Source organism: Ornithorhynchus anatinus, chromosome X2, assembly GCF_004115215.2.
Source record: "Ornithorhynchus anatinus isolate Pmale09 chromosome X2, mOrnAna1.pri.v4, whole genome shotgun sequence".
NCBI classification, from domain to species: domain Eukaryota; kingdom Metazoa; phylum Chordata; class Mammalia; order Monotremata; family Ornithorhynchidae; genus Ornithorhynchus; species Ornithorhynchus anatinus.
In genome coordinates this window covers 29,287,629-29,300,663 of record NC_041750.1, presented here as the reverse complement: position 1 = coordinate 29,300,663, position 13,035 = coordinate 29,287,629, and the positions used below count along the sequence as shown (strand labels likewise).

General features: G+C 51.2%; 1 protein-coding gene across 2 annotated transcripts in view; it reads left to right on the top strand.

Annotated features, from left to right (window-relative positions):
* Positions 1-13,035, top strand: part of ZNF407 (zinc finger protein 407) — a 276,349-nt gene that overhangs the window by 209,712 nt on the left and 53,602 nt on the right. Inside the window, exons 8-9 of one of the 2 annotated variants that reach the window (XM_029052839.2) lie at positions 1,379-1,557; positions 2,530-3,550. In XM_029052839.2, the coding sequence (XP_028908672.1) occupies positions 1,379-1,557; positions 2,530-2,570 (220 nt within the window). In that variant the 3' untranslated portion in view covers positions 2,571-3,550. Of the gene's footprint in view, positions 1-1,378; positions 1,558-2,529; positions 3,551-13,035 lie in introns of those variants that run through there. The other variant, XM_029052837.2, reaches the window with a different exon arrangement.

Genomic DNA, 13,035 nt, shown 5'->3' with positions numbered 1-13,035 from the left:
AAACAGTGCCAGGCATCGGAGGTGATATTGCAGCTGTGCAACAAGGGCGATCTTCCCGGTCCACGGTGTGAGAGGGACCATAGGTCACAGGCACGGAGAGAGAGATCTAGCAGATGGTTACTGTCCTTAGGGTTCAAAGGGGCCACTGCACTATCTCCTAACAAAGAATCTCCTCTTACATGCCTATGTCTTCCCAAGCTTTCCCGTGCAAATCAATGTCTGCTTAACCCTGTTGCTGGTTCAGTGAAAAGGATTTGGCTGTGGGGATCAGGAGCCCTATGTTCTCTTCCCGGCCTTTTTGGCTGGGGCTGGGCCTTCAGTGGGGAAGTTTTTCTGACTGGAGGCTTTTAATCCCAGTGGGTGAATGTGGCCATTAGAAAGTCAGAAAGTCCTCTCCATGTAAAAAATCCTCCTTCCTCCTGGTGCACCAGCAGCACAGGGTTCTCCGTGAGGACAGGCCCTCCCATTGAACCAGAAGGCCCCTGTGGGCATCAGGGCATCAGTGCAGTCCAGGCTGCTGGTGGGAGAGTGGGAGACCTGCACTACTGGGTCCCCCAAATTCATGCTCAAGGCATCGAGTGGAAATTAGCATCTAGTGGGGGTGATGAGAATTTACAACCCCCTCATCCCCGATTACCCCACTGGCCTCATTTTCCTCCCATTTCCCACCAAGAAATTCAGCCCAAGCTTCTTCAAGAGCAGTTGTGGTTTTTCCAGCTCCCTCTGCATCTGGACCATTGTTTGCTCCGCTGCTTGGCTGCTCCTCCCTCTTTCTTGCTTGGACCAGGTTTGGCAAGAGTGATGGGTGGTGGTGGTTGGTGGCAGAACCGGCTTTCTATTTTGCTTTCCTACCAGGGTCACTACCTGCTGAGATTTCCCCCCTTTTGGAATCAACATTGTCTTCTCTTTCTTCGCTCCCTCAGTGAGAGTTCACTCTGCTCTCCCTTTTCCCCAGTTTTGTACCCACACTTAAAGTATATGTATCTTGATCACTGAGTTTACTTCTGCTGGTGACTGATGGGCCTTGAAGGTGTTTTCATTCCTAATTGGTGTTTCAGGGAATGATGGGGCCGGGATTGGGTCTGATAATCCTATTGTACTTCCCTAAGTGCTAAGTACAGTGCTCTGTACACAGTAAGGGCTCTATAAGTACAATAGTTGGGATGATTGACTGCTGGCCTGGCAGACTACATATGGTTGTATTCAAACGGGTAAAAGTGAAGGCCGGGTTCATGGCTGATGTGAGAAGGAGATGGGCATGTATTGAAGTGCCATAAAATAATTCCATAAATAAATGCCATGTGACGGTGGCTGTCTGTCCAGCCGTGTACTCTCACTGACCCCCATTTGAACTGCTCTTTGCTTTCTCCCTGATTAGGTCCAACTGTGCTGAAAACATCCGCAAGCACATCTTGCACACGGGTAAGCACGAAGGCGTGAAGATGTACAACTGCCCCCAGTGTGACTACGGCACCAACATCCCCGTGGAGTTCCGCAACCACCTGAAGGAGCAGCACCCCGACATCGAGAACCCTGACCTCGCTTACCTGCATGCAGGTAAGATGCTGTCCTTTCTCAGCCCTAGCTCTGATGTGGCTCCAGGTCGGGCCTAGCTCCGGCTCAGCTCCAGCATCACCTCTGCTCCCGTGCAGGCTTGGCTCTGACACGCTTCTAACTCCGGCTCCGTTGTGGCTTGATCCCAGCTCTGGCTTGTGGTCTCCACTGCTCCCATGCAGGGTCTGCCCGGAGAACAACCCCTCCCCTCCCGGGGTCCCCTCTCTGATACGAGGGGGCACCTGGAGCTGTGGGATTTGAGAAGGGAAAGCAGAGAGCGGCTCGGTACTTTCCTCTAGGAGGTGGCGTTGGAAAGAAGGGGAAAGAGGGCGAGGCGGTGCCAACTGATCAAAGGCGAAGGCCACAGATAAACCCTAGGTTAGGGATGGCACAAACCTCTCTTGCGTGCCAGAGTTGCAAGAGTGTGGCGAGCCGACTCGTTCATTGGTTTCTGTTGTCTGATCGCGGGGTTTGGAGGGGCTCCAACCCTCAGCCTTTCACCTCTTCTGACTAGATTACCTCAGCAACCCAGGGGCCCAGCCCGGGATGCCTTTCCTATGAATCCCCTTTGCAAGGGCAATCTAAGAAGGCAAATTTGAGACAAGTCTCTCTCTCTCTCTCTCTCTCTTTCCCTCTTTCTCCCTCTATCTTTTCTCCAGTTTTTTTCTCTCTCTCCATCACTCTTGATGTCTCCCTCTGTGTCTCTGACTTGCAATCAATCAATCATTGGTATTTATTGAGCGCTTACTATGTGCAGAGGGAAGAGGTTCCAGAAGCTCTGTGAGTCAGTGCTGGCTCTTAGAAGTGAGAAGGAGCCTTGGGAAAACTGATCCCGGCTGCCTAGGGGTCCGGCTCAAAGCGCATGTGGGCCATTTCCCTCGGGGCGAGGGAGCCCCAGGCCGAGCCCCTTGTTCCCAGTTGCCAGGATTGTGCCCACAGGGACCCTCACAGGTGAGACGTTGCTTGTGTCACCAGGGTTGATGTTGGCCGAGAACATTGGGCTGCCTCGAGGATGAAAGGTCGGTGTGAGCCAGGGTAGGCCTTGTGGGTCTGCGCTGTTGGAAGTCCTGTTCTTCCCTGCCACTGCCAACAACGTGGAATGGTGAGTGGGACGGTCCTTCCCCGCCAGGGCTACCCCCTGCAATGTTCACCTCCAGCACCACGTGGGTAGGGGCTGCTTTCCCGCCTTTGCCAGGTGCTGGCCAGGCCCCAAGGGAAGGCCTGATGCTGAGGGGAAAGAGAAGCCCTAGCTGCCCCCCAGGCCCCTGGGCCCCACTCTGCAGGCTTCTTAAAAGCCTCCTGCCTCAACTAGGAGTAGATTCCAATTCAAGTTGACACTTTTTATTTACAGAGATTTTAGCACAGGTGTCAGCCATGTGGTTTCATGAATCTGATGATGGGTGGGATTGTAAACTTTCAGGCACTGATATAAAATCCTGGCAGTGTTTTATGCCCCGGCCTGAAAGATTCTCTCAACCACGTCCTCTATCTCTACAATATTAATGTGTTGAGAATTTTGTGAGCCGAGATCCAGTGAATCAGGTTGCCCCGTTATTTGATAAAAGGTTTTGATTCCTAGCAGGGAGAGATGGAGTTTACAGCTTGCTGGAACAGGAAGAAAGACTTTCCCCGACCAGGGCCAGGCTCAGGCTGCATCTCAAGCAGTTGAGAGCAGCTGCCCAGCTGGGACACGCGCCGTCACCCAGCGGCTCTGAGATTTGGGTATTTGTTGGTTGGGCCTGAGGTCACTGTGTGGGGTAAACTCTCTGCTGTGTTGGGGCATCTGGATAGTTTCAGGCCCGGGGTGTCTGTCCTGCTGTGTCTCTTCCTGGAGAATGACTGTCCCGGTGTGGACCTCAGAGCCCATTTACCTCATCTCTTCCCTTTTCCTGGCAAAATCACCACATCCTTGCCTTGACCCCGGCCCCAGTTCAGCGATGTGTGCATATATACGATCATCCTATAGATTGACTTGAATAAAGACCATTAAAGAGTTCCAATGTAGAGGCGTGTGGCATTGTCTTTGGACCACTTCTCCGGAATGCCCTCAGGTTTCTTTGCCGTCCCTCCCAAGGGCACAGTTGGTCGACACTCCCGCATTTTGAATGTTAGAACGATAATCCGTCATTAAAGAGATTCTGCCCTGAATTCTCAGCAATTCATGCGATGGAGAGCCTGTTGGTTCTCCCCTAGGTAAACCAATTATTTCGCCAAAAAACGAATCAGATGTGTGTGACATGATTGCCTTTGATACATCCATGCTGACTCACACCTATTAAATTGTACTTTTCCAAATGTATCATTAAGCACATCCATAAGTATCATCTCAAATTTATTTCCTAATATAGATGTTAGACTTTCAGGTCTATAATTTTCGGCTTCTTCCCTCTTTCTTTTCAACCCCGAGACTGGGTCTGTTGTTTTCCAATCTCCTGGAACTTCTCCCCTAACAAAAGGCTTCCTAAAATAATTAGTAGCTCAACAGTTTGATTCCTTAACCTCACCCGTCACCCATGGGTGACGGCCATTGTTTCCTGCCGCTGCGTCAACATTCCTTTCCAAGAGCCATCCAGACACCTCCCCCCACCCTCCTTTGGGTCCGCTGTGTGAACAGGGCTTTAGGGGTCCGGGTTGGAGTCGGTGGAAGGCTCTGACCTTTCACGGACATTTAGCGGTAGAGGGTGGAAGAGGGTGGGCAGGGAGCCAAGGAATCGTGGGTCAGAATGGGCTGAGATGGCCCTACTAATAATATAATGGCATTTGTCAAGGGCTTATAATGTGCCAGGCACTGTACTAAGCGCTGCTCTATTCTTCAATGGTCACAGCTCTGCTCCTCTGCACTTTACTCCCCCCACGCCTCCCACCCACCTTCTCCAGTTTGTCCTCGGAGCCCACTGGCCAGCGTTAACGCCATCTGAGTTCACCTGTCCCCTGCTCGGCTGGCCTGCTGGTCCATGGTCCGCGGGAGTCCGGAGGAGCGTGGTCAGGTGCCAGGTGCCGGGTGTCCCGGTGTCTTAAGCGGGAGTCCCTGGCGGGCTCAATGGATTCTACCCAGAGATCTGGCACAGGTCCACCCCAAGGACCGCAGTCCTCTTTCTTCAGGCCTGGAGCCCTTAGTGAGCCCAGAGAAAGGATGAAAGATGAAGAGGATGGGCTCCGTTGCCACCTCCGGGGTTGGAGTTGAATGGAGCTGATCCCTAGGAATGAACCTTCTGTGGGTCTGAGGACGAGGAGTGGGGAAGGAGGAAGGTGCCTGCCATCTCAAGCTGGCCACTCTCCACCTGGCATGGCCTGGCATGGCCTGGCCTTATCTTTGCCCAGACAGCTTTGGGTTACGTTCGGACATTCCTGGAGGAGTAGCAGGGACAGGGGTGGTACGGGGAGGACAGGAGTCAGTTCTGGTTTTCGCAGGGACAGCGAAGCCAAATGACTTTATGGAAATTTGGGCTGGTCTTCTTGACCTGCGATGCAAAATGGCGATTGGAGGACGTGACCCTCACAAAGATCCTGAGATTGAATTTTGTTGCTGGGGGTCCCGTGGCCAGTGGGAAAAGACCTAGTTCTTTCCTCAAGTTTTGATTGGTGGACCCCAGCCACCCCTTGGGTGATTGCGTTGGTGCTGCAGCCTGAGCCCTTGGAAGCAGAACAGCCAAGCACCCTTAGGGGCACTGCAACCCCCAAGTCCAGCATCCCGCAGGTCTGGGCTGAGCCAGGTTCAACTCTTTCCACCCCGGAACCAAGAAAGTGAGAGACTACTTCCCCAAACCGGATCGGGGGCTGAACTCCCGAAAGCGTTAGTCATATCTTGTCTGAGCTCGATGGCCTCAGTGGCCAAGACAGACTTTCCTTGGACTTGGCAGCGTATAAGGCAGGGGCACTGCAGGGGATTACTGCATCAGTATGTCTAAACCGCCCTTTTCTCCAGGTCACAGCTGCAGTGGTGGTGGTCACAGTCATGGTGGTGATGGCAGTATAAAGAGGCTTTGACCATGGGGAGGATTCACCCTTTCAGTTCAGGAAGGGAGGGAGTACTAGGTCGGGGGAACGGCTCGAGTGAGGGGCCAAAGGTAGGATAATCGAATGTAAGGCAGCCTCTTCTCCAGGACATGGTGGTCATGAGAACACCCCTCTTCTCTGGGTCACCGTGGCCACGTAAACCCCTCTCTTTTCCGGGTCACAGTGGCTGGGTAAACCACCCTTTTCTACGGGTCACTGTGGCCATATAGACCTCCCTCTTCTGTGGGTCATGGTGGCCGTGTAAACCTCCCTCTTCTCCAGCTCATAGTGGCCATACAAACCAACCTCTTCTCCCGGGCACCGTGGCCATTATAGCTACTCTCTTCTCCAGCACACAGTGGCTGTGTAAACTGCCCTTTTCTCCGGGTCACGCTGGCCGTGTCTACAGCCTTCTTCTCCGGGTCACAGCGGTCGTGCGAACCACCCCCTTCTCCAGGTCATAGTGGCCGCGTAAACCCCTCTCTTCTCCGGGTCACAGTGGCTGGGTAAACCACCCTTTTCTACGGGTCACTGTGGCCATATAGACCTCCCTCTTCTGTGGGTCATGGTGGCCGTGTAAACCTCCCTCTTCTCCAGCTCATAGTGGCCATACAAACCAACCTCTTCTCCCGGGCACCGTGGCCATTATAGCTACTCTCTTCTCCAGCACACAGTGGCTGTGTAAACTGCCCTTTTCTCCGGGTCACGCTGGCCGTGGCTACAGCCTTCTTCTCCGGGTCACAGCGGTCGTGCGAACCACCCCCTTCTCCAGGTCATAGTGGCCGCGTAAACCGCTCTCTTCTCCGAGTCGCCAAGGTCAGTGTTTCCCACCCTCTTCTCCGGCTCACAGTGGTTATTTCTTTGAACAGAATGCTGAACATGGATACAGTTGAGAAGGGAGTAAAAGGTGATTTGACCCCACTTGACAGCCACATTGATCAAAATGTTCTTGAAAAAGTACACTGTGAACAGTAGAGAAGCAGCGTGGCTCAGTGGCAAGAGCCCGGGTTTGGGAGTCAGAGGTCATGGGTTCGAATCCCGGCTCTACCACTTGTCAGCTGGGTGACTGTGGGCAAGTCACTTCACTTCTCTGGGCCTCAGTTCCCTCATCCGTAAAATGGGGATTAAGACTGTGAGCCTCACGTGGGGCAATCTGATTACCCTGTGTTTACCCCAGCGCTTAAAACAGGGCTCTGCACATAGTAGGCGCTTAACAAATACCAACAGCATTATTATGATTAATATGTTTTATTTAAAGAGTGTCTTTTAGCGTCTGGGAACTCAGTTTAGTAGCCACACATTTGTGGATGCTCATGGGTGTATGCGGTAAACACACACACACACACACACACACACACATCCTTTTGTCTTCCATGGAAATTCAACCGTATATGAGAAGAAAAATCAGGGTAAAGCCCAATCTCTGCAGCTGCCTCCGTTTTCTCCTCGGGAGCATTTGGGGAGGCGCAATGACCGCCTCGGGCCACTAGGGGACAGTGTAGCGCACGGCAGCTGTGCATGAACCGTTCAGGCAGCAATGTGCTAAACTACCCCCTAGTGGTCGGAAAGACTCACAGCGCTTCCCACAGGGTCTCACTCACTGCAGGCAGAGCCCTTAGCCGGGGGACTGTAGGTGGATGACCTAGGAACCCTTCTTTGAGGAGGGACTAGAATCACAGCCACTTGTTTACGGAATGCAGGGGGATCCCGTCTCCACATTGGATGCCAAATTCTAGACATTTAAAGTACCGCGAAGGCTCTCGACCATCCAGGAAACCACTTTCCACGGGCCGGGGGGCCTTTGAGGTAGCTGAAAGTGGAGAGGATCGACCCCAGTCCCGTTGGCGTTATCTCCATTGGGCACCTTTGGGTGCCTTCTTGTGCCTGTAGGCTGGGACTCTGACAAGGGGACCACCCAGCTCTCCGGTTGTATAGCAGACGGTCAGGTCCATCCCCTGCCCGGTCTTGGGTAAGGGAGCTGTCCTTGGCCTTCTTCGGGGAAGTTGGAAGGGTAGGAAGAGAATCATCAGTCTGGTCCTTCTCAGGCACAGAGCTTGGATGGAGCGCTGGAGCTCGCTGGGAATGATCTGATTGACTCTTGATTTGCCCGAGCCGGCCAAATCATCGTAAGGTTTGTGTGGAGAGCAGAGTCCTAAATGGGTTCCACGGTGGTAGATTTGATTTTTAAATCATGGTAAATGTAGAGTTCAGGAGCATTCCCGTTTCGGTTTGCTGGGCAACGAGTAGAATGATTTCTGAGAAGACATGGGATTCCTCATCTCTGGACCCTGCGTTTCTCTGTCCACTGCTTGGGGCTGCTTTGATTATCTTTTCCCATTCCCTTCCTTCCCATCCCCCCAGACCTGGAAAGCATTAAAATTAAGCAGAAAGAAAAAAGCCCAGATAATGAAAGTGTACACTCTTTCCATCTTATTTCTTCTCGTAACTTTAAAGTTAATAACCAAGAAAATACCGTCATGCTCTGCATGTTAACCATGTGAAATAAACTCAGCCATCTTAGGATTTCAACAATATGAAGGATAAAAGAATTATGTGCTCGTCCTGTTTAAGCCTTTCTGTAGTCTATTTCCATTTCTTTTTTTTTTTATTATTTTCCAAGTAGGAATAAAAAAACACTTAAACACATTATTTTTTAAACTAAAAATCCATCAAGGAAAAGTAGTCACTTAAGCCGTCGAGTGGCTTTTACTGGAGCAGAATAGAGGTTGGGTCCCAGCTAGATAAAATGGCATTTGTGATGGGTGGTCTAGTTCTTTATAAAAAGCTTCAAACAGGCTCACTCTTGTCACAGCTATTAGTGCCAGTCTTTCAATAGCGAGTCAGATTGATTGACAGGCAGTCATTCTCTTCTTTTGTGAAGAATCATAATTTTAGTGTGCGCTTGAAATAAAACCCAGCATAAATGGTTTTCTGTTTGTACAGGGAATGGCAAGCCTCCTTGGCATCCGTTGTAAAGTAGCTCGGGTTTCCTGGAAAATCAAATTGGGAAAAGTTAGCCCACATGCATCTCCCCCTCGGGCCATTCTTTTCCGAGGCTCGATCTTGCCGCCTTCACCCACTCGCCCCTGAATCCTCCGGATTGAATCCCCCCCCCTGCCCCCGCCATGGGTGCCGGCCGGTCTGTTCTAGTGAAACCCAGGTCTGGAGCAGCAAAGAGGTCCTTCTCCTGCCTGTTCCCTGGCACACATTCATCACTGTAAATGAGGGCTTTATCACTGGGTCTCCCTACCTTGAGGAGTGTTGAAGTTCCCCTTGCAGCAACCTCGGTGGCCTGCAGGTACCTCTGGTGAGTGGTTCCCTTCTCAGCTCCTCCCCCCGACTGCAGGTGCCATTGGTGAATGGATCTCCCCCTCTCAGCTCCTCCGCTGGCCAGCATATGCTTCCTGGGAGTAGTTTCCCTTTGCAGCTCCTCTTTGGGCTTGTAGAAACTGCTTGTTCCCTGGCAGCTTCTCCTCTGGCCATCGAGTACTGTGGGTGAAACCTGAGGGGATCAGTGTACGCTATGAATCCTACGCAAAGTAGGGGCAACGGATCTTCCCCGGCACAGATGTTTTGCCTGAAAATACATCTCCTACCCAGCAGCTAATTCACATCTTGTTTGTGACAACAGCAGCTCCTTCTCTCTAAGACAAAATGTTTGTCCCAGGACTTCGGGCTTCAGAAAGGCAGGGAATAGAAGATGCAGACCGGAGTGTCAAAGGGAATAGAAGACGGTGGACCGGAAGCCCAGAGGGACTAGAAGGTGGTGGACCAGAAGGCTAAAGGGAATAGAAGGTTAGATAGTGGTCCTAGGAGAAGGGGATGGTCCACAGTGTCAGGGTCTGCGAAAGGCCTAGGAGGATTAGGATTGAATAGAGTCCATTGGATTTGGCAAGGAGGAGGTCATTGGTGGCCTTAGAGAGAGAACAGTTCCAGTAGAGCGGCAGGGACAAAAGCTGAATTGCAGGTGGTCAAGGAGAGGAAGTGGTGTCAGTGGGTGTAAACGACTCGCTCGAAATGGTAAGTTCCTCTAGGTAGCAAACTCATTTATGGGCAGGGAATGTGCCTACCAACTCTGTTGTCTTGTACTCTCCTAAACACTAGTACAGTGCTCTGCACACAGAAAGTGCTCAATAAATACTATCGATTGATTGAGGAGTTTGGAAAGGAATGATAGGAGGGAGGTGGGGCGATCACTGGAGGGGGCCGTGGGGCTGAATGAAGAAGGGAATCTCCTCAGGACTAGGGTCCCAGAGCTCCAGCCCAGAGGACCTCCAGATCACTCTGAGTTCATTGGGAGCCCATCAGGGGGACCGGTGGAAGAGCGGTGTCACCAGTTCCCCGGGAGACAATGCCTTGATCCTTGGCTTACTGATGAACTCAGGGGCAAAAACATCAGAGCACTGCGCAGAGTAAGCACTCGATAAAATACCGGGGGTTGATTTGCATCCCGGGAAGTAGAAGGTAGAGGGGTCTGTCGGGGTGGGAACGGGAGTTTCTCAAGCTCGTTTGGTGGCTTGATGCTAGATCCATATGACCCGGTCACTGGGCAACACTCTCCGCTGGAGGAAGCGCCGGTCCCCTGTCACTCTCCAACTCGGAAGTACTCAAGATTGGGAGATGGGATCGTTTCCTCCCGTCCTGTCCGGTGCGTCTTCCACAGGGTGCGGTGTTTCCACCTGACCAGAATGTGGGGAGACCACTCAGAGGGGAAGGGCTCTCGAAAGCTCACTGGTGGTTTTGCATTTAAAAGACTCGTTCATCTGCATCGATGTTTAAGTTTGTTATAGATTCTTAGCTGAAAAATACAGTGCATCACCGGCCATGCTCTCACCAGACAGCAATTGATAAAGCATCCATGCAGAAAGTGTCAGAAAAGGTTAATATTTATCGATTCTTCTGGGATTTCGATCACCGTGGTTTCGCCATCCTCGATGCCTGGCCTCTGGCGGGGGGCTCTGCATCCTTGCAGGTTGCAGACTAGTTTAGATTACAGCCCGGGCCACTGTTCCAGCCCCAAGGGACGGCAGATATTTAATTTCACATGAAAAGCGGTGTGCACGCAGCCACCATTTATACTTGTGCCTGGAATTTAGCATTCCGACATGAAACACAAGGGCAGCACTTAAAAGCGAAAAAATACCCTTACATTGCAGACGACAGTTACATTTACCCTTTTCATCCACTTAACTCGGTGCTATTGATCTGAGGAAGGGGCCCAAGCCAGAGAGAGCTGGAATTATGAGCAGTGGAGGGCATGCTTCTCCAAACTCAAGAGTCTATAATTAGCCAGGCGGGTGGTGGTGGTTGTAGCCTGTGCTCGGTTTCAAAGGAGTTAAAGAAAATGGAGGGCGGGGGCTTCAGAGGCCATCCGAAGCTGGGCTGCCTTGAAGCACTGTGAGCCCCTTATAGGACACGGACTGTGTTCAACCTGATTAGCTTTTATCCACCCCGATGCTGAGTAATAGTGTCTGGGACATAGTAAGTGCTTAACAAATGCCACTAATGAACAAGCAGGCATCTGCGCCGTGGGTACGGTTTCGGCTAAAAGTCCGGTGGGCCCTCGAGCCTCCTGCCAGCGTCTGCCGGCACATCCCGGGCCCGGAGGCAGTTTGGGCCAGCCTCCGATGGCCTGGGGCACAAGCAGCTTGCCAGCACGGGCCGGGCCGGCTCTGTGGGGAGCCGGGTGGGCGAGGAGTTGTATCGTGTGCCCCACGCGGTTCGCTCGCCGGCCTGTCCAGGAAGGAGATTCAAGAATTTCTTGGTAGAAAATGCTGACTAAAGCACTGAAAGCTTTCTTCCCTCCCTCCCTCCTTCCCTCCTCCCACTCCCCCAGACTGTGAACTGGGATCCAGACCACTGCTCCTTCTGGGTTCTTCGATCAGTCAATCCCAACGGTGTTATTTATCGATCTATTAAATCAATGGTATTTATTGATTGATGTAATGCAAGACTTTGAACCCCATATGGGACTCGGAATGTTTCCAGCCTGAATAGTACTGAACTAATAGTTGCTGGATTGTACCTTCCAAGCGCTTAGTACAGTGCTCTGAACACAGTAAACACTCAAATACGATTGCATGAATGAATTAATGAATGAATAAATAGCTTAATCTACCCCAGCGCTTAGTACAGTGCCTGGCATATAGTAAGCATTTAAATATCATAGCTATTATTTTTGTGGCGTGCTTACTCTGTGCAGAGCACTGTAGTAAGCACTTAGAGTCCCGCTTATATCTGGTACTCTAGCTGAGAGATCTTATTCCGCAGGAAACGGGATTTGTTTCTGGAAAAAAACATAATGAAAATTCTTCGATAAGAAACGATTTACTTTTACCAGCAGAATAAATTGCATAGTATTCTCCAAACACACTGTAGATCTCCTTGTGAGGCTGCCACATTTTTTTTGAGGTGTGTGTGTGTGTGTGTATGTGTGTGTGTTTCCAGACAGCTTTACCCATTTTATTGTACTCATTTAGAGGAAAGAAAAACAGTTTGTCTCCTTGAAAGGCAAGAGAACGTTGACTGGAAAACTACTTTCATAGCTGAAATCCTATTATAATGTATAGCAACCCAAATTCTCAGATGGAAAGAAAGGGTCCTGGAGAAAAATCCTGAAACATGTTACAAAAGCCATTGATAATAAGAAATATGCTGCATAAAGGTTTGAATTTTCTGATCATTCTGTGGAAAGATCAGTCCGGATTTATTTTGCTAAATAACAAAAACCCCATCAAGAGAGCACACGGGCATTCCAGGGGTCAGTGTTCACGACTCTGCCCGACTTGGATCTCCCCGGATTCTTGAGTTCTTCTGCCCAGGTTTGAATTCTTGCCCTGCTGACATTGGGCTGTTGGCAGTCGGGGCGCACAGCCCGTTTCCCGCCGTGTAACCGTTTCACAGACATCGACCTATCCTGGGTACGCGGCCCTACCGTTGGCACATACAGCGGACCTGGGGACACCAGAACCATGTGACCGCAGGGACCAGTGACCAGCAAGACCATGTGAGCCTTGTACGCTCCTCTTCCTGCCAGGGGCACTCAGTGACAGGTGTTCCCAACACTTCATTTCATTCCTAAAATCAGCAGTCACTGCCACACCCTGCCAGTTGGACTTGGGGACTGCTCGCTCCCCTCCAAATTGGCCATTACCTCAGGTAATGACGGATGTGTTGGGAGGATTTTAACTGATGATTCTCTGGGAATTATTAATTAATTAATTGAGCAATTAAGGGCTTACTACCAGCAGTTAGCAGCCGAATCAAGGGGCAGAAAACCCGGTCTCAGAGCTCTTCGAGGATCCCAGGTTTTAGAGCAAACCGGCGGAGAGGGAAGAGGAGTCCATCTCTTCCACTGCAGCTCGGGGAAGTAACGTACACGGGGCTCACGTCGACTCCCCCGTGACTGCCTGAGGAACCGGGAAGCCAAGTCGGGTCCCATGGCAAATCCTGTTGGTCTGGCATTGATTGTCTGATCTAATCCTT